General features: G+C 51.0%; 1 protein-coding gene across 5 annotated transcripts in view; it reads right to left on the bottom strand.

Annotated features, from left to right (window-relative positions):
- Positions 1–1,547: 1,547 nt before the first annotated feature.
- The window catches only part of Ddr1 (discoidin domain receptor tyrosine kinase 1), an 18,998-nt gene continuing 1,695 nt past the window's right edge, over positions 1,548–18,850 (bottom strand). Inside the window, exons 1-18 of one of the 5 annotated variants that reach the window (XM_013031186.1) lie at positions 18,418–18,536; positions 13,350–13,479; positions 13,148–13,250; positions 12,703–12,931; positions 10,514–10,661; positions 9,957–10,056; positions 9,067–9,253; positions 8,715–8,961; positions 7,896–7,991; positions 7,658–7,809; positions 6,683–6,848; positions 5,915–6,025; positions 4,594–4,838; positions 4,326–4,453; positions 3,950–4,168; positions 3,257–3,491; positions 2,622–2,771; positions 1,548–2,511 (exon numbers count right to left, since the gene is read on the bottom strand). In XM_013031186.1, the coding sequence (XP_012886640.1) occupies positions 2,371–2,511; positions 2,622–2,771; positions 3,257–3,491; positions 3,950–4,168; positions 4,326–4,453; positions 4,594–4,838; positions 5,915–6,025; positions 6,683–6,848; positions 7,658–7,809; positions 7,896–7,991; positions 8,715–8,961; positions 9,067–9,253; positions 9,957–10,056; positions 10,514–10,661; positions 12,703–12,931; positions 13,148–13,250; positions 13,350–13,437 (2,745 nt within the window). In that variant the 5' untranslated portion in view covers positions 13,438–13,479; positions 18,418–18,536 and the 3' untranslated portion in view covers positions 1,548–2,370. Of the gene's footprint in view, positions 2,512–2,621; positions 2,772–3,256; positions 3,492–3,949; positions 4,169–4,325; positions 4,454–4,593; positions 4,839–5,914; positions 6,026–6,682; positions 6,849–7,657; positions 7,810–7,895; positions 7,992–8,714; positions 8,962–9,066; positions 9,254–9,956; positions 10,057–10,513; positions 10,662–12,702; positions 12,932–13,147; positions 13,251–13,349; positions 13,480–17,792; positions 17,890–18,417; positions 18,537–18,850 lie in introns of those variants that run through there. The other 4 variants (XM_013031188.1, XM_013031189.1, XM_013031190.1 and 1 more) reach the window with 4 other exon arrangements.

Genomic DNA, 18,850 nt, shown 5'->3' on the forward strand with positions numbered 1-18,850 from the left:
CCTAGCATGTGCAAGGGCCTAGATTTGATCCTCATATCTGCCAAACAAACAAAAACATCAGCCGAGCATAATGACACAAGCCTATAATCCCAGTACTCAGGAAATAGAGGCACAAGAAACTCATTAGTTCAAAGTCAGCCTGGGTTATACAGCAAGTCTAAGGTCAGCCTGAGCTACATTGTAAGACAGTGAGACCTTGTATCTAATGATGATGATGATGATGATGATAATAATAATAATCAGTGAGATGTTATTAGAGGGATTGAAATAAAGGAGGGAAGTCAGATTTATGTGCATTGAAGGTCACCATGCTTACAGGGCTGAAAAAAATGAGACAGGAACAGGAGTAGGTCCAGGTGATTAACGAGACTACAGTAGGCCACAGGGTATGGCAATGTGTGCCAGTGGGGGCAATAGCAACAGAGAGAAATAATGAGTCTTTGGGAGATTTGGGATGCAAAAAACCACCAAATGTTGTTCTGGATTTGACCTGGCAGGTGAGGGTCAGGTGACCACTTGTGTTGCTAGGAGCATGATGCTGTCACTCAAAGATAGGACACAATAAAGAGGGGCAGGTTTGAGCATGCTGAAGTTTGCTGAATCCTTGGGTTTGCATTTAGGCCTGTTTTAAAAGTCTGTTCTCAGAGATTTTGGCATTAACAGCTCATTGCAGTGGCTTCCATTTGCTTATTATTCTGGCTCTGGCCTATGAACTCTTAACTCATCAGTCTTTATGATGGCTCACTGTGATCAGTAACCTATTAGATCCGTGACCTGACCTCAAGAGTCTATTAAGTCAACTTCAGATGAAATTATCCTTATTGTTATTCTCATTATCCATTTGGCTCATTTTGTAAAATATCACCAGCCAAAACCTCCCAAGGGACTGTTTTCCACCTAAACTGCCATTAAGACAGGTCTGCCTGGCCCAATACCTGCAACTGATTTTTTTTCTTCTTCCCAATCTAGTTCAAACTTGTTAAATGCTTTCTTAGCAGTGACTCATCCTTGCATGCTTGCTGGGACTAATCCAAGGGTCTCCACCTGGGCCTCCCAGGCCCAAAGGGACTTCTAGAATTTAAGCAATATAAAGGAATTACAGGGCTAGGAGCCAGTGGTTCAGGCCTATAATCCAAGCTAAGTAGAAGGCTAAGATATGAGGATCATGGTTCAAAGCCAGCCCAGAAAGAAAAGCCAATGAGATTGTTATCTCCAGTTGTTAATCCTTCATATTTTCTGTGTTTTAAAACATAATTCTGAATAGTAAACAGATTTCACCAGACCCCTAAGGGTCAGACACACCCTTGGAATCCCCGAGCTGAGGAGTTCCCTTCAGAGCTCCTGCAGAGCCCTGGGTGCACGTAAGTTCCCTGAGTTCCTGATGACTCATTATCACAAAGGGCCTGGATCATAGGCAAATAGACCACTGTGCTGGACAGTTAAAGTGTAGGACTGAAGACAGAGAGGAAAAAGAGAAGGAAGAAAGGAAATGGGTTGAGAGAGAAGTGGAGAAGGCAGATTTTACCAAACCCCAAGAAACTCACAACTGTGGAAAACTCAACCTTTATTATTACCTGCCTAGTGCAGGGGATTAAAATTGCCTCAAGCTAGGTCCATATATTAGTGTAAAAATCTGTCTCTTCCCCCCCAAAAATGTACAAACCCCAGGTGATTATAGAAAAAAACCAATGTGGTAGCTACAATAGAGAAGTCCAACCCCCAGGCCACAGCCCCTTGCTCTCTCTTCTCCCCTAATCCCCAGTATTTACTCCACAGAAACATACAGGCTTAGAGAAGGCCTAGCTACAGCATGGCAGGTGGGAAGAAAGGACGAGGATCAGGGCAGGGGCCACCCTGCCCCTCTTCCAGGTCCAGTGTCTGAGGGGACATTGGAGGAGGAGAAGGAGGCCAACGCTGAGAACAATTCCAGGGGCCCTTTTTTGTCGTCCTCACCCCTCAAGTTCTCAGCCAGCAGAGTCCAGTGTGTGACAGGAAGAGAGAAGCTGGGGGTACAGCCACCTCCCCCTAGGAACCAGTGTTATCCAGTGAGGCCCAGGTGCTCCAGTGAGCCAGGTCCAGTGTCTGCCCTGCATTGCCCCACCTTTTCCCAAAGGATGGCTGGTAGAAGTCAGAGACGGTCCCATCCACAGGGCCAGCTGGGTGGGCGGCAGGGGCAGAGGAGAAGAGGGACGGGAAAGGGAAGTGAGTGCCAGGTCCGGTGAAAACTCCTTGGGTAGGCCCAGCCCACCCACAGTCATGCTGCCTCTTGGGGAGATGGGCAGTCAGGAAAGGGGGTGGGTGGGGTGGGCATAGGCTTCTCTTGTTTTCGTGTCATGGCTTCCCAAGGGTGGGTCAGCAGGATGGCATGATTCACACTGTGTTGAGTGCATCTTCTGCCAGAAACCGATGTAGCTGGGAAAAGGGCGGCCGCTGCTCAGGTTCCCGGCTCCAGCACTGAAGCATCAGCTCATACAGGCCCTGCGGGCAGGCAGGTGGCCGGGACAGGTACACCTGCAGCAAGTTGCATGGCGCAGAGAGAGCAACAGGTGTTCTTTAGTCTCCACACCCCATGCTCCACCCCTCACGCCCCCACCCCACCTCCCCCCGGCCTCTGCTCTGACCTGCCGGCCCTGGTCCCGGAAGAACTCCCCTGCATTCTCGATGACTTGTTCGTCGGTGAGTTGCCCAAAGGGCTGGGCCCTACAGAGCATCAGCACCTCCCACAGAGTTACCCCAAAGGCCCACACATCACTCGCCGTGGTGAACTTGCCCTGGCACATAGAGAAGGCAGAAAAGGACCTCAGGCAATGTAGCTATAGAGAAGCCCCACACCCACCCAGCCTGACTCCTTCTCCCCCTTGGCTTCCACTCTCCTTAGATGGCCTACCTTACCATACAGGCCTCTCCGTCCTTCCTGCCCCCTTTCCTTATGCTCTGGTGCTCTTCTCCTCCTCCCCATCTTTCCTTTCCACTTGCCCTCCATTTTCTGGTCCTGATTCTCTGTTTTCCCCCAGCCCTATCTCCAGCTTCCTCTCTCCTCTTCCCTGACACCCTGTCCCCATTCTTGGCTCCTGGGCCCTTTCCCCATCACAAGATCTCTCTTTCTTGGGTCCCTTGTGCCAGAGGGATCCCCATTTTACAGACTAGGAGACAGCAGCCAGAGAAGGCAGGTGACTAGCGAAGCCCCAGCGCTGAGTGGCTGCTGCTGTTGTCCTCTACAGTTCTGCCTCTGCCTGCCTCTCCTCCAACTACTCACCATGAGAATGCACTCCCACGCCATCCACCGGATGGGTAGCACCGCCCGGCCCTGCACTCGGTAATAATCTCCAGCATAGAGGTTCCGGCTCATGCCAAAGTCGGCAATTTTGATAGTGAAATTTTCCCCAACCAAGCAGTTCCGAGTGGCAAGGTCTCGATGGACAAAGTTGAGTGTGGCCAGGTAGCGCATGCCTGAGGCAATCTGGGCTGCCACATGCAGTAACATCAGGTAGCTGGTTAGGGAGCCAAGGACAGATGGGTTACCAGGATTCAGACCCAGAGAACTCCCAACTCCACACATTCCTGTGCAGGAAAGGAAGCAGACCCCAGGCTTCTGGTGTGAAGAAGTGTTAATGCCCACATGAGGCCAGGGGCAAGATCCCACTCAACCCCCATCTGGGCCACCCAGCCATAAGGCTCTGAGGTTAGGCTGCCACATCTAGGCTCAGGTGGTGAGGGTGCGGGAGGGCGGTTGTGATTCACAGCAGTGTTCGAGTCCCTCCCTCCCCTCCACTGAGCCATCTCAGTCTGTGTGGCCAAGTTCTAGAATTACCATATTCCCTGGTCCCCATCCCGGATCCCTCCCGGGACTTCTATCTGCCTCCTGACCTCATGCTCTCTTTTTCCTCCAGTCTGGAGTAAAGGGAGAGAGGGTAGCTCTCCAGGAAAACCTCCCTGCACAAGTCGGTACCTGATGGTGGGTCCTTGGGTAGCCTCCCCATCCCCAGGGGCCTCCTCAGCTATCTTGTCCTCCAACTGGTGGGCGCTGAGGAACTGGTTCAGGTCTCCATTCTCCATGTAATCGGTGATCATGCAGAGAGGGTCGTCCTGCACACACACACCCAGGAGCCGAATGATGTTGGGGTCCTTCAGCCTTGACATGATCTTCACTTCCTTCAAGAAATCATTCCTGGAGAAGCAGGGAGAAGGTGAGGGAAATGCTGAGGGAGCAGCCATGCCTTTCCTCCTGCTCACATAACCCCAGCACATGCCCTCTGCTGGGTACTGTCATAGTTCTCTCTGCCTTGATGCCCAGGCTTCAAGGCTTCCCTTCCAGATGTCCTCACCTGGCATTCTTGGTGGCATCTGGCCGTAAGATCTTGACAGCTACCAGCAAGGGCTGCCCCTTGCGCACACTGATGGGAAAGTCAAGACTGACCAGGTCTTGAGGATTCTCTACCTCACAGAGGTGCACCTGGAGGATGAAAGCCACAAGGTTCATCCAGATCACTGGGTCCAATAGACTAACATGATCCGATGGCCAAGAGACCAGGGGACATGCAAGCGTGGTGGCAGTTGGGTCAGGTGTTATTGGTGGTCAGATGTCTTTCTTACCTCTCCAAATTGGCCCTCGCCAAGCTTCTCCTTGAACCGGAGCCTCGATCGAGGGAAATCCACTCTAGGGGGCCCATCCCCCACTGCCCCTGGGGGTAGTGCAGGCACAGCATAGGTGTTGCCCCCAGTGACGCCCTGCAGGGTGACAATGTCAGCCTCGGCATAATGGGGGACACTGTTCTGGGGAGGTGGGGGCAGAAGCGGGGCACCTGGCTTCTCAGGCTCCATGTAGTCCCCATTGCAGGCTGGAGAGGTGAGGGGGAAAAAGATAGGACAAGGGATCAAGTACGGCACCTGACAGCCACAATCACCATAGCCCAGCCTCTCTGAGGACCTGTGTCTCCCAGTTAGGGGAGGTATCAGGTCCATCCTGAATCTTCTCTGGTGCTCTAGCCACTAGCCTTGAACCAGATGCAAGTTAACTACTCCAGAGAAAGTTTTTAAGCAGTACAAATGATTAAGCAAAAGCTGTCATCAATTCTTACTGTCATCAGTTCTTACTGTGTGAGGATCTCCCAACACAGACCAAGAGATCATAAGGAAGTCTGGGTTGGCAGAGGAATTCCTCTACCCACCACTGGAAGCATGGTCCTACCTAGCCATTCTCCTCCATTTCCTAACCCCTTGCCCCTCTCACCACCAGCTCCGTCTACTCCCTTTATCTGCTCTCTGGATGAAAGAGGAGCCCCTGGCCCCTCCCTGCCATGGTTCCCCAACGCTCCCAACCCAACACACCAAGCTCAAAGACAAAGACAAGGGCACACAGAGAAGGGAGAGGGCAACAGTTCTCCACAGCCCCACAATAAGGCATCCATAGACAGGAAGGAATCAGAGCGGTTCCCTCTTGGCCCTGGGGAAGAGGCCACAATGAGAAGGCAACATGGAGGGGAGGAGGAGAAGACAGGAGGGGCAGGGCATGAGCCTTCACCTCTGGAACTGCAGAGAGAGGACACATGGGGGGAGAGGGCAAGCGCCCAGGGTGAGGCCCTCCTCCTCGCAGCTCTAGAGAGAGGGGAGAATAAAGGGGGTTTATGAGATAGCCTAGGACACCACAGCCCTGGAGAGCTGGGGAGGCAGATAGGAGAGGAGGAGGGGACAGCGCTGAGACCAATAGCCTTCTACTTCTAGGTTCAAAGGGGAGGCCATCAAAAGGAGCAAGGAGCAGCAAAGCTGAGCTACAGGGATGAAAGCTGCCAGCTGGAGCGCTCAGGAGAGCAGGAGAGGCCACAGTGGGGAAGAGGGAGTGCAAGGTGTGAGGGCTTTTCCCTGCCCCAGTTAAGGTATGGGGAGCCTGGTGGAGCCCAGGGGCAGAGGGGCTTACCCTGGGTGTTGGTGGGTTTGGCCCAGGCGGGTGTGGGGGGGCCCGGGCCTCGAGGGGGACGGGCGTAAGTGGCCAGAAGGAGGCGGTAGGCCGGATTGGAGAGCAGCAACGCTGTCGGGAGAAGGAGGGGGAGACACGGGGAAGGGATGAGACTCAAGGCTAGACAGACAGGGAGACCTGGAATAGAGCAAGACTAGGGTTCACTGGGATGAATATCCTAAGAGACAGAACAGAATAAAACAAGGACCTGGAGAGTGATGAATAGCTGAATGGACAGTGGATGGATGCATGCCTGGGTAGATGGACCCATGGATGGATGGCAGATGGACAAGGAGATGATGATGGATGATAAACAGATGATTGAGTGAATGGATGATGGAGGGACAAATGGATATATGACTATAAATAGATGGATAGGTGGTTGGATGCATGGATGGAGGCAGATAAATGGATGAATATATATGAGTGGATGTATAAATATAGATAAAATGGATGGGTAGATGAATTGATACAAGGAACAAATATGAGTGTAAGAAAAAATAAGAGAGGCTAGGCACATACAATGAAAAGACACAACAAAGAAGATGGAAAAACTTGTATGTGACACAGAGACCGATGAGGCCGGAGGGAATTATAGACAATAGGTAGGAATTTTGAGATAGCTTGTATGCAAAGAAAGGCATAGACAGGAAAAGAAGAGAAGAGGAAAGGAGGAGAGGAAAGAAGAAAAATAGAACAGAGGTGGCACTGAATGAAGGCAGTCCTTACCAGAGCTATTGGGAACACAGGGAGCAGAGTGGGGTGGATTCCCACGAGGCCGGGGTTCCTGGTAAGGCGGTGGCTCTCGAGGACCTGGGCGATTGTTGATGAGGATGGTATCCCCAGGAACAGACAGGTGAACTGTCAACTCTTCTTCCAATACCCGACGTTCGGCCTTGATATTGGAAAAGGCCATGTTAAGTGAGGCCACTGCATAGCACACGCTTCCTGGTGCTTTGTAAGCATAGCATCTGAGTTATCTCCTTTAGTTCCCAGCAAAAACCTCTGGCTGGGCTCCTGCAGGCTCCATTTTACTTTCAGACATAGGATCAAACTTAAACTGAGGACCAGTGGCTCATGTTTGTAAACCCTAGCTACTTAGGAGGCTGAGATCTGAGGACTGCAGTTCAAAGCCAGTCCAGTCAAGTAAAAGTCTGTGAGATTCTTATCTCCAATTAACCAGCAAAAAAGACAGAAGTGAAGCTTTGGCTCTAGGACTAGAGAACTAGCCTTAAATGAAAAGGCTCAAGGACCTAGGCCCTGAGTTCAAGTCCCAGAACCAGCAGGCATACACACACACACACACACACACACACACACACACACACACACATGGGCTTGGGGAGTTCACACATCCATTTGCCCCTCTCACTCTTACTTTCTACCCGCTTCTGCCTGAATAAGCTGATTGGGGTTGGCCAGAGAACCCCAGGGGCAGTTAGTGAGGTCAGAAGCAGTTTGCAGCCTATACCAGAGTTCATTGTCCCTCTCAAGGGGCTCACTCTAGACTCCTTCCAGGCCTGGTAACTGCAACCTCCCCTTATCCCAACAGGGCCAAGAGTAGGGGACTGACCCATTCCTGTGAGTCCCAAACTTCCTGTTCACATTCTTCACAGTGGTCTCTATGTCAGATCATGCTTCCAACTCTGCCAACACGCTGACTTATGCAGCCCCCTCTCCACACCCCTCCTGCGCTCCACGCACCTTGCTAAGGAGCCTGCGCCAGTGCAGCCGCCACAGCATGAGAGCAATGATGAGGAGCAACAGCAGGATAATGGCCACCAGGCAGCCGATGAGGATGGCAGTCGGACTCCCCTCTGCCTTGGCCACAGGCTGCTGGCCCCGGGGCTCTAGCTCTGGCAGAAGAGAGGAGTCAGCACCACAGGAGGATTCCAATCCCACCCAAGGGGAGGCCAGGGAGGATGTGGGAGAGGCTGCTCACCAATGCTGCTGAAGTTGGTGGGAGGTGGGCCAGGTGGCCACCAGGGAGCCGGCGGGAAGGTGCCCCCCAGAACTGGAGAGGAGTCATTCACCACATCTGGGGAGAAGGAAAAGGAAGAGAGGAGGGAGTCAGAGGAAGAGACTCAAAGAAGCATGTGTGTGCTTGAGATCTAGGGAGTGGAGGAGGAGGGGTGACACTCAATATTGGCAACCACTGACCAGTCAGGCACCAACTAGTCGGAGCAAGCGGTGGGAAGTCCCTGGCAGTGGGCAATTGGAGGGCTTCAGGACAGAGCCCAGAATAAGAGTGCTGGCTATCAGAAGGCTTAGAGAAAAGCTGACTTCTCCACTGAGCCTTCTACTATTAACAATCAGTACTGTCCTCTGGGTAAGGGTCAGTCACGAACAAAGAGCTCCTAAAGACAGAACAAACTGGGCACTGGTGGCTCATGCTGATAATCCTAGCTAGTCAGGAGGCTGAGATCTGAGGATCACAGTTCAAAGTCAGCCTGGGCAGGAAAATCTGTGAGATTCTTAATCTCTAATTAACCACAAGAAGTGGCACTGTGGCTCAAAGTGATAGAGTGCTAGCCTTGTGCAAAAGAGCTCAGGGACACAGCAACTAGGCCCTGCGTTCAAGACACATGACAAAAACAATAGTGGGGGGGAGAGAGAGAGAGGAAACAAGAAGAAAAAGGGCTCTGATTATTCTGCTCCTGGCTGAGAAGTCTTATAGCTGATAGGTAAGAATGATGCCAGGCACCTCAGGGTCAATGCTTAAACTGGTTGGCAACTCTGGGGGCTGACTCCAGAGACTTACCAGAGATGAAGGAGATTTCACTGAAGAGCAGCCAAGGCCCCGCAAAGAGGAAGCGGCATTGCAGGAAGCGACCCACACGGCCGCCCAGAGGTACTGAGATAGCCCGGGCTCGGGGGTCCCCTAGGCTGCCCCCCAGGGCATGGCGCATGGGTTCCCCCTCCCAGGCCATAGCAGGGCTTCGCTTGAATCGACATTCCACCCCGCCTGGCAGGCGAGCTCCCAGTGTGTGCATATTGTTACAGTGGACCTAGGGGGACAGGAGGAAGACAGAGGGTCAAGGCCAGGAGAGCCCCCAAAGAACCCTGGTGGCACTTTACCCTTCACTAGGGCCATCCCTGAGGGCTGCGCTCACCTGCATGGCCTGGAAGACCCTCAGTTGGTCAAACTCAAACTCCATCTCCACATAGCCACTGGGGAAACTGTGGTTGCTCCATCCCACATAGTCATAGCCTGGCCAGACTCTCAGCTCCTGGCTCTGCCGAAAGTCATCCAGCCCCACCACACCATCTGCTAGCTGGCCCAGACCACCATACTGCAACCTGGAGAGGAGGGGACCAAGAAGAGGAAATGGAGGTTGAAAGAGAAGGTATCAACTGTCCAGATGCACTGGACATCTCCCTTCAATAATCTGGCTGGCCTATTTCCTCAACCCATCCCAACCCCATTAGTTCCCTTTTCTCTTTCTTTTCTTTTCCCCTCAGTCCTGGGGCTTGAACTCAGGGCTTGGGCACTGTCCCTGAGCTTCTTTTGTGCAAGGCTAGCACTCTACCACTTAAGCCACAGTGCCACTTCCAGCTTTTTCTGTTTATGTGATACTGAGGAAATAAACCCAGGGCTTCATGCATGCAGGGCAAGCACTCTACCACTCATCCACATTCCGAGATCCTTTTCATTCTGTTCTCTATACTACCTCTAGGACTATCACAGGTACTTTGCAGGCCACATGCTGCACACCTTTAAGGCACACTATTTAATCTATGCTGTGCATGTTTATCGTGCCAATTTCCAATAGCCAGGGGGTGCCTCTAATTCACTCAAAACATTCTCTGGAGATAGTGGTCCTGTGGATTACTGCCACTTTATTCTTGACCATGCCCCCTAAGGCTCCACCTCCTGATCCCTCACCCTAGTTCCTCCATTTCACAGCCAAGACTACTCATCTAGACACCACCCTCCAACCTCCCGCTCACACTCTGGCCTCCCTCCCAGGCGCCATGTCCTTCCCAGCCTCTTTCCTCTCACCCGCCCACGGTGTATCCATCGTAGGTGGAGTCATTGAGGTACACAGCCTCAGATAAGTACATAGTCTGCCCCACAGGGGCTGTGTAAGACAGGAGTCCATCTGTCAGGGAAGGAAGAGGAGAGTTAGAGACAGGAGCTTTTACTCCCTACTCTCGCCCTGGGCCTGGGTAGATTTTAGCCCCGTTCTTGTGTCCCTTCACTGGCCTATAGGCATGGGAGAAGAAATGACACTGTCAGTCCCTTCCTCAGGAAAGGGTACTGGACGACCCTCTTCATATTCCCCAAGCCCTAGAACCAAAATGGATTCTTTTTTTTTGGGGGGGGGGGTCTGGTCGTGGGGCCTGAACTCTGGGCCTGGGTGCTGTCCCTCAGCTCTTCAGCTCAAGGCTAGCGCTCTACCACTTGAGTCACAGCGCCACTTCTGGCTTTTTTCTTTTTGCTTATGTGGTGCTCAGGAAACGAACCCAGGACCTTGATCATGCAAGGCAAGCGCTCTACCACTGAGCCACCTTCCCAGCCCCATCCAAAATGATTCTTAAGGGAACTTCACTACTCACCCCTCCAGAGGCAGCCATAGAGCTCCACCCGCAGGCAGACACTCATGACTCGGTCAGCCCGGGGATAGAAGCGAACCAGTCGGGCCACCATGGGGGGCCCGAGGTCCTTCAGCACCACTCCCCCGGGGTCCTCATTCCCTGAGATCACCTGGGGGCCAAGAAACAGGGCAGATGAGTGGAGAGGGCCTCAGACCCTAGCTAAGTCATAGTTAACGTCAAACTGGTCCACAAAGTTTGTTCAGCCTACTAAAAGACCCCCCAGAAGGGAACACTGAGCACACAGCACTGTGGGAATTTATACAGCCAGGCATTTATAAAATAAGGGTCTACAGCAACCTGAAGTGTTTCTTAGAGCCTTTGGTCTGTCTTCAAACTGTAGTTTCAGGTCTCCCTCTCTCTTTACCTGCCTGTATCCATGTGTCTCCATGTCACTTCTGCCATTATGGCTGGATCCAGTCTAGACCCTTAAAGCCCTGAACCCCACTTCATCTCCCACCTCTTGCTCTACCCCATTCCCTCTGTCCATTCAGCTAAAGTTGGCTGACTGCCTACTCCGTGCCTGGCACATTCTCAATGGTGAACATCAGTCTCTCCCCTCAGAGACCTAGGACTCCAGTAGGAGAAACAGCTGTGAGGAACAAGAGGCCGAGTTGTGAGGACAATGAGGTAGATGGTCAGAAAAGGCTCTGTGAGAGGTGACATCTCGGGGGAGAACTGAATCGGAGCCAGGGAGTGCCTGTGGGTTCCTAGAGGAGGAGCTTACCAACCACACAGAACAGCATTGGAGAATGTTCTGACTGCAGAAAGCAGCCCTGGTTTGTTCCAGGCACAGCAAGAAAGGCAGTGTGGCCAAAGGAGAGCCAGAAGCCAGGCTAGGCTAAGTGGTCTCACCCAGCCAAGGAGCTCTAGCTTTGTTTTGGTAGAGTCAAGTGCCAATGGAGAACTAGAAGCTGGATGTGACACCTCTGACTAGCATTTTCTTCTTTTTTTCTTTTCTTTTTTTTTTTTCTGCCTGTCCTGGAGCTTAAACTCTGGGCCTGGGCACTGTTTCTGAGCTTCTTCTTTTCTAGTCTCTCTCTCTCAAGGCCACAATTCTACCACCAGAGCCATAGTGCCACTTTCGGCTTTTTCAGAATATTGGAGATGAGGCTCACAGACTTTTTTGTTGGTGGTGGTGGTAGTCATGGGGCCTGAACTCTGGGCCTGGGCTGTCCCTCAGCTCTTCAAGCTCTAACACTTGAGCCACAGCGCCACTTGCAGCTTTTTCTGCATATGTGGTGCTGAGGAATCAAACCCAGGGCCTCATGCTTGCAAGGCAAGTACTCTACCACTGAGCCACCTTCCCAGCCCAGAATCTCACAGACTTTCCTGCCCAGGCTGACTTGGAACCATTTAACCTTCTGAGTAGCTAAGATCATAATCTTAAACTACCAGAACCTAGCTCGGACTGGCATTTTCTAAGACCACTACATATAGCCTAAGGTCAAGATCTAACATCAGGCAGAAAGGTTTGGAGATTACTCCTTTCATCTAAGCTGGGAAGGGATGGACACTTGGCCTAAGGCTGTAGAATGGGGTGGGAAGAAGTGAGATTCAGGAAATGCTATGGAGAAAGACTGGCACTGTTGATGCTTTGGAAGAGGAAGGAAAAGAAAGGAAAAAAAAGTCAGGATATCACCTTAGCTCAGAAGCTGAGCTACTAGGCAACGGGAGCATAACACTTCATGAGCTGAGGATGCTGGGAAGAGGGAAGGTTGGGAACTAAGGTCAATGGTGAGTATGAGATGCTCACTAAACACCAAGGTCCAGGAGGGGGTTCAGGTTTGCAACACTGGGTGGCAGTAGGAGGAGCAGACCTACTCTAGATCTATCCTGGAGATGAAGCTGCTATAACTGGAGGGTCAACCAGAATATAAGTGCTGTTTAAAGTATGGCTAGCTACTCAGGAGGCTGAGAGCTGAGGATTGCAGTTCAAAGCCAGCCGGGGCAGGAAAGCCCATGAGACTCTTATCTCCAATTAACCACCAGAAAACAGGAAGCGGTGCTGTAGCTCAAGTGGTAGAGCACTTGCCTTGAGCTGAAGAGCTCAGGGACAGCACCCAGGCCCAGAGTTCAAGCCCCACAACAGACCAAAAACATTAAAAAATACAAATAAAAGTATGATTGGGCATTGCCACTACTAGCCTCACCTCCTGACCCCAGCGGTCCTTCCAGTCCATCCAGCGGTAGCCATCCCGGGAGTAACGCAGCCGGTAGCTACGGGAGAACTCCTTGCCCAGACCTCCAGCATGGCGGCCCTGGGTGCCCACCAAGGCAACCAAGTGTAGTCGCCGTAGGTCCACCTGCAGGTACTCCTCCTCCTTGGGAAACACAGGCCCTGCGGGGCACCATGCCCCATCTCCATCACTGCTCTCCAGCCTGGTAGGAGAAAGGAGGTTACAGGACATTTGGTCCCAGATCTGCCTCTGCAGCTCCTATTTAAAACCTTCCACCCCTACCTCCACCACCAGACTGCTGGAGTTTCATCTGCATGGGTATTCTCAGAAGCCTCTGGGCTTGGGCAAAGGGGCTGGAAAGGCAAGCAGAGACCTGAGGGCACCCTCCAGGGTAGTCACAGGTATATATGCCAGGTACCTGCTGTGTCGGGCAGCTGTGGAATCTGACCAGGAGCTGGAGACAGAGATGTCACTGTCAGGAATGGTCCGGTCCTGCATGCCCAGGGCATAGCGGCACTTGGCTGGATGAACATAGGCATAATGGGTCAACATCCCCAACTCTTTGACATCCCCGCCCCTCAAGCTCTATCCCTTAGGGATAGAAGATTCAGTGTCCTCACCAGGGTCAAAATGTCCCTTCATGTCAGCATCTCCAGTTGCCACCAAGAGCAGCAGCAACAGTAGAAATGAGAGGGCCCTTGGCCCCATAGCTCCTGATCCCTCAGGCCTAAGGAGGTAAGGGTCGCATCTCTGCAGGGGACAAAATGAGTAGGAGGGTGAATGAATTGGACACTGAGTCACAGTGACAGCAAAAGATAGGGTGGCTACTTTGGGGATAACAACAGTAAATTGTCAAAGATGGCCATTGTTTAACATCATCAGCTCTATGTTTAGACTTTTTCATGTGCCAGACACCAGGCTAAACCCGTAAACAGAATCTATAATTTTATCTTCACAGGCCACATTATAGGGTAGATTCTGTTACTGTCCACATTGCATAGGTGAAGAAACTGAGGTAGAGATCCATTAAAGATGCCAAAAGATCTGTTCCCCTACTCAGTAAAAGATGACAAAATACCCCCACAAACAATGGCTTCAAATAAAGAACGTGCAAATGAAAGTGGACAACACATATAAAAGGGGAAAAGGATAATAGTTACAATAATAAACTAAGTATTTTTACAAATTGAAAAAAGAAAACATATATATAAACAATCTAACAGAGAAACAGCCAAAGAATGTAGTCATTTCATGGAAAAGTACAGTTTAACTGCCAACAAACTTTTTTCTTTTTAACTGTCAAAACTAGGGGTCAGTGGCTATAATCCTAAACTACTCAGAAGGCTCAAATCTAGCTGGGCGCTGGTGGCTCACGCCTGTAATCCTAGCTACTCAGGAGGCTGAGATCTGAGGATCGCGGTTCAAAGCCAGCCGGAAATGGCGCTGTAGCTCAAGTGGTAGAGCGCTCGCCTCGAGCTGAAGAGCTGAAGGACAGCGCCCAAGACCGACAGAAGAAAAAAAAAAAAAAAGAAGGCTCAAATCTGAGGATCGCTATTTGAACCTAAGTCCTCGAGACTTTTTTTTTTTTTTTTTTGTCGGTTGTGGGGCTTGAACTCTGGGTCTGGCGCTGTCCCTGCACTCTTTAGTTCAAGGCGAGCACTCTACCGCTTGAGCCACAGTGCCATTTCTAGTTTCTAGTGGTTTATTGGAGATAAGAGTCTCATGGACTTTCCTGCCCTGGCTGGCTTTGAACCTCGATCCTCAGATCTAAGCCTCCTAAGTAGCTAAGATTACAGGCCCTCCTGAGTAGCTAAGATTACAGGCGTGAGCCACGGGCACCTGGCTCCTCGAGACTCTTATCTCCAATTAACTACCAAAAAAGTCAAAAGTAAAACTGTGACTCAAGTGGTAGAGCACTAGTCTTAAGCACAGAGACAGAGCCCAGGCCCTGAATTCAAGCCCTAGGATCAGCACCAAAAGAGAGAGAGAGAGAGAGAGAGAGAGAGAGAAATAGAGTGTCAAAGAAATAGATATTCATTCAGGCACTGGTGACTCATGATTGTACTCCTAGCTACTTAGCAGGCTGAGATTTGAGGATGATAGTTCAAAGCTAGTCCAGGCTTTCCTGGAGACTGACACACTCTCTCTCTCTCTCTCCACTCTTCTCTCTCTGTCCTCTCGCTCTTCTCTCTCTGTCTTCTCTCTTCTCACTCTGTCCTCTCTCTTCTTGCTCCTCACCCCCCCTCCCTCTCCCTCTCCCTCTCTTTTCAGGAGGTCCTGATGTTTGAACTCCGGCCTAGGGTACTGTCCCTGAGCTCCTTTTACTCAAGCCTAGCACTTTACCACTAGAGCTACATCACCACTTCAGGCTTTTTCTGTGATTTAATTGGAGATAAGTCTCACAGAGTTTCTCCTGCCCAGGCTGGCTTTGAACCAAGATCCTCAATTCTCAGCCTCCTGAGTAGCTAGGATTACAGGTGTGAGCCACCAACACCTAGCTATCCTCAACACTCTTATCTCCAATTAATCACCAAAAGAACATGAATTGGAGCTGTGGCTAAATTGTCTAGCCTTGAGCAAAAAAGCTCAGGAACAAATGCCAGGCCTTGAGTTCAAGCCCCAGGACTAGCAAACAAAAAATGCAAATCAGATTGACAATTTTTTTTTTGGGGGGGGGGTCCGGTCATGGGGCCTGAACTCTGAGCCTGGGCACTGTCCCTAGGCTCTTCAGCTCAAGGCTAGCGCTCTACCACTTGAGCCACGGCGCCACTTCCAGCTTTTTCGTTTTTCTTTTTTTGCTTATGTGGTACTGAGGAATCGAACCCAGGGCCTCATGCATGCAAGGCAAACACTCTACCACTGAGCCACCTTCCCAGCCCCTGACAAACATTTTTTAAGGTTACGACTTCTAAGAATGGTAGAAACAGATGAAAAAGGAGCCACGTCTCTTTTTGATAGAAATGTAGTATTCTGTATTCTGTATTTGAAAAGCAACCTAGCAGTATAATAATTCTTTTTTCAAAAATGTTCATAGATTTCTATGCGGCTATGGAAAGTAACAATATAACTATCTCCAACTTAGTGTGATTTCCTGATGTCTCTGTTGAATATGAAAACAAGACTCAGAAGGATTAAAAACATGCATTCCACCTTCTGAAAGCAAAGAATAAACAAACTCGTTTGTACACATACTTGTAAGCATGTCTAGAATACTTGCATTAGAACATGAGTTAACAAAAGGAAAAGACAGGCTGACCGTACTGTTTTGGTAAAACATGTAATACTAATGTCATGTAAAATGTCATCTATAAATAAATACAAAAATCATTTTAGTTTTTTTCTTTTTGTCCAAGACTGGGACTTAAACTCACTATCTGGCTAGCTCACTGGCTAGCGCTCTACCCACCTACTCCACACCTCCAACCCTCATTTTTAGTTTTTTATTATTTTTTTATTTTTATTTTTTTTGTCAGTCGTGGGGCCTGATCTCTGGGCCTGGGTGCTGTCCCTCAGTTCTTCAGCTCAAGGCTAGTGCTCTACCACTTGAGCCACAGCACCACTTCCAGCTTTTTCTGCTTATGTGGTTCTGAGGAATCGAACCCAGGGCCTCATGCATGCAAGGCAAGCGCTCTATCACTGAGCCACCTTCCCAGCCCCCACTTTTAGTTTTTAAAAAGCAAAAGTATCTTAAGTATCAGCTAAACCTGGATTGATTGGCCCTCCAACTTCCAAGCCAAGAAATTCACAGAAGCATGGGTTTCAGTCCCTTCTAATCCCACCACCCTCTAAGTTCCATAGGCCCAATGTGGTCCCTAAACCAGTACCTTTGACAAATGCAGAAACCTGGGCCCATCCAGACCTGCTGAATCTGAATCTGCATTTTAACACCATCCAGGTGATCTGTGTCCACTTAAGTTTGAAAATCCCTACACTGTTTCTTCTGCTGTCCCAGAAGCCTACCCCATCCCAGATCAGCCCAACTGTCACCTTATAAACCCAGGAATCTAGCTGTCCCCACACCCCTGCTACAAGAAAAGCCATTCTAACCCATGCCAGTGCCTGAGTTCTCAAGGCTCTGAAGTCCTGAGGAACCACCCCTGCCATCAGGTCCAAAGCATCCTTTGGCCTGCACTCCTTGCTCTGCCCCTGACATCCTATCCCCCCAGTTCCTACTTTCTTGAAGGTGGTGGCCTCTGACAAGAGCTCAGGGCTGAGGAAAAGACAGTTGCCTTGGAGATGAAGGCGGGTCTAACAGGGAAGCCAGGTCACCCCAGGAGGTAAGGAGGAGTGGTAGGGGGAGACTCCCCCATCTCTTTGTCCTCCTCCAGCTGCTCCCACAATGCTCTAGGGCAGGAATGTAAGAGGCAGCTGAGACCCCATAGTCATAAGCAGCAGCTGAAGGAGATGACGGAGTTGTGGGGAGTACTAGCTAGAACCATGACTAGTCCCTGGGGGGTGGGAGGGGGTTCCAGTGCCACAGTCCCAGGAGATTGGCTAGGAATTCCTGGGTGCTGCTCTCCACCCCCACCTCTCTGGGAACAGCAGGGCCCTTGTTTCCCTGAGTAACCTTCATGCCTATCCCAGATGAGTCACCGGAGCCAGAAAGAGAAGAGAGGAGCCTGGGGCAGGGATACAAAGGCAGGCCTAGGACAGGAGGCAGAGAAGACAGCCGAAACACAAAGCCAGAGGTAAACAGAACTGGCTCAAAATGCAGGGCGCAGGGCCAAGCAGGGAAACACGGAAGAGTATAGCAAAGTCTGGGCAATCCCATTCTCTAACATCCCCCAATCACCCCATCTCTTTCCACCAAATCTTAAGCCCACAGTCAGAAACAGGGAGGACAGGCTAAGAAGATTCACCCAATCACACCTAGCTTGACTCCTTTACAACCAATTATAAACCCAGGACTAGAACACCTTGCCTCAGGCCCTTCACTCTCCTCTCCCCACTCTCATTCACCACCCAAAAATCTATACCCAAACAGCATGCATGCATGCATGCACGCACGTGCACACGCACACACACACACACACTCATAAAAGCGCATGCACACATAAACTTACTGTAAATACTGGGGCTAACACACAGCATGCATGCTTCTGAGTGTCTCAGACAACCCCTCCCAGCCTTTCAGGGAGACAAGGCAAACACAGAGGCTCAAAAACAGACACAACACAGCCACTCCATCTACACCTTGGCATTCTTTAAAGCCCAATCCTTGGGGAATACCCAGTTCAGACACCTGTGAACATGAGCTGGCAGACACCACATGCTCCTGTAGCCACCGGGGGGCCCTGGATCGTCAAAGAACTAGATCCACTTCCCAACACACATGGGTACCCAAGCCAGAGGCAGGGCCAAGGGGGTGGTACACATGGAAAGTTGGGTGGGAAGAGCAGCATTGAGAATAAAAACCACATGTAATCTCATGCGACCTTCGAGGATTTCTAGAAGGTATTCTATTATTCTATAAGGTATTCCATTGTATGGGTGCATTTTGTTTTAAGACGGGGTCTGACTGTGTTGCCCAGGATAGCTCAGAACTCCTGCCTCACCTTCCCAAGTAGCTGGTACAATAGGCCTGCCTCCCAGTGCTCAGCTTGGTTTGTATTTGTTTAATAAACTTCCCACCTTTATGGGTGGGGGGAGGGGAAAGAACAAAAACCGTTTCTCCAGACACTCTTTCACCTGTCTCTGCAGCGCACTCGGTGCTAGACACACCTACATCCTCAGCAACAGTGACTCCAGCGCCGGCCAGACGCTGTCTGGGAGAGGAGGTGCTGGGTTGCCCGGCCAGCGGGGAACCAGAAAGTGGAGGCTTGGGGGCGTAGGGGTGGGACCTTGAGAATGGCGCTCACTGGATGGGGAGTGACCTCATCTCATGGCAGAACCAACCAACCGTCCGGCGTGGATTGTCCCTGGTAGGTGAGGTGTCCGGCCAGCGCCCGGCGGGGCCTGGCTGTCTGTCCGGCCGTTGGTTGAGCGGAGGCTTGGCAGTCGATGCCCGCAGGGACCGGCCGGGCAGCTTCTCCAGGGGCGGGTGCCGTGACTCGGTGGGCCACGATTGCGCACCTGTCCCCCACCCTGGGTCCAGGGAGTCCCCTATCCCACGGAAGGAACA

Source organism: Dipodomys ordii, unplaced genomic scaffold, assembly GCF_000151885.1.
Source record: "Dipodomys ordii isolate 6190 unplaced genomic scaffold, Dord_2.0 Scaffold138, whole genome shotgun sequence".
NCBI classification, from domain to species: Eukaryota; Metazoa; Chordata; class Mammalia; order Rodentia; family Heteromyidae; genus Dipodomys; species Dipodomys ordii.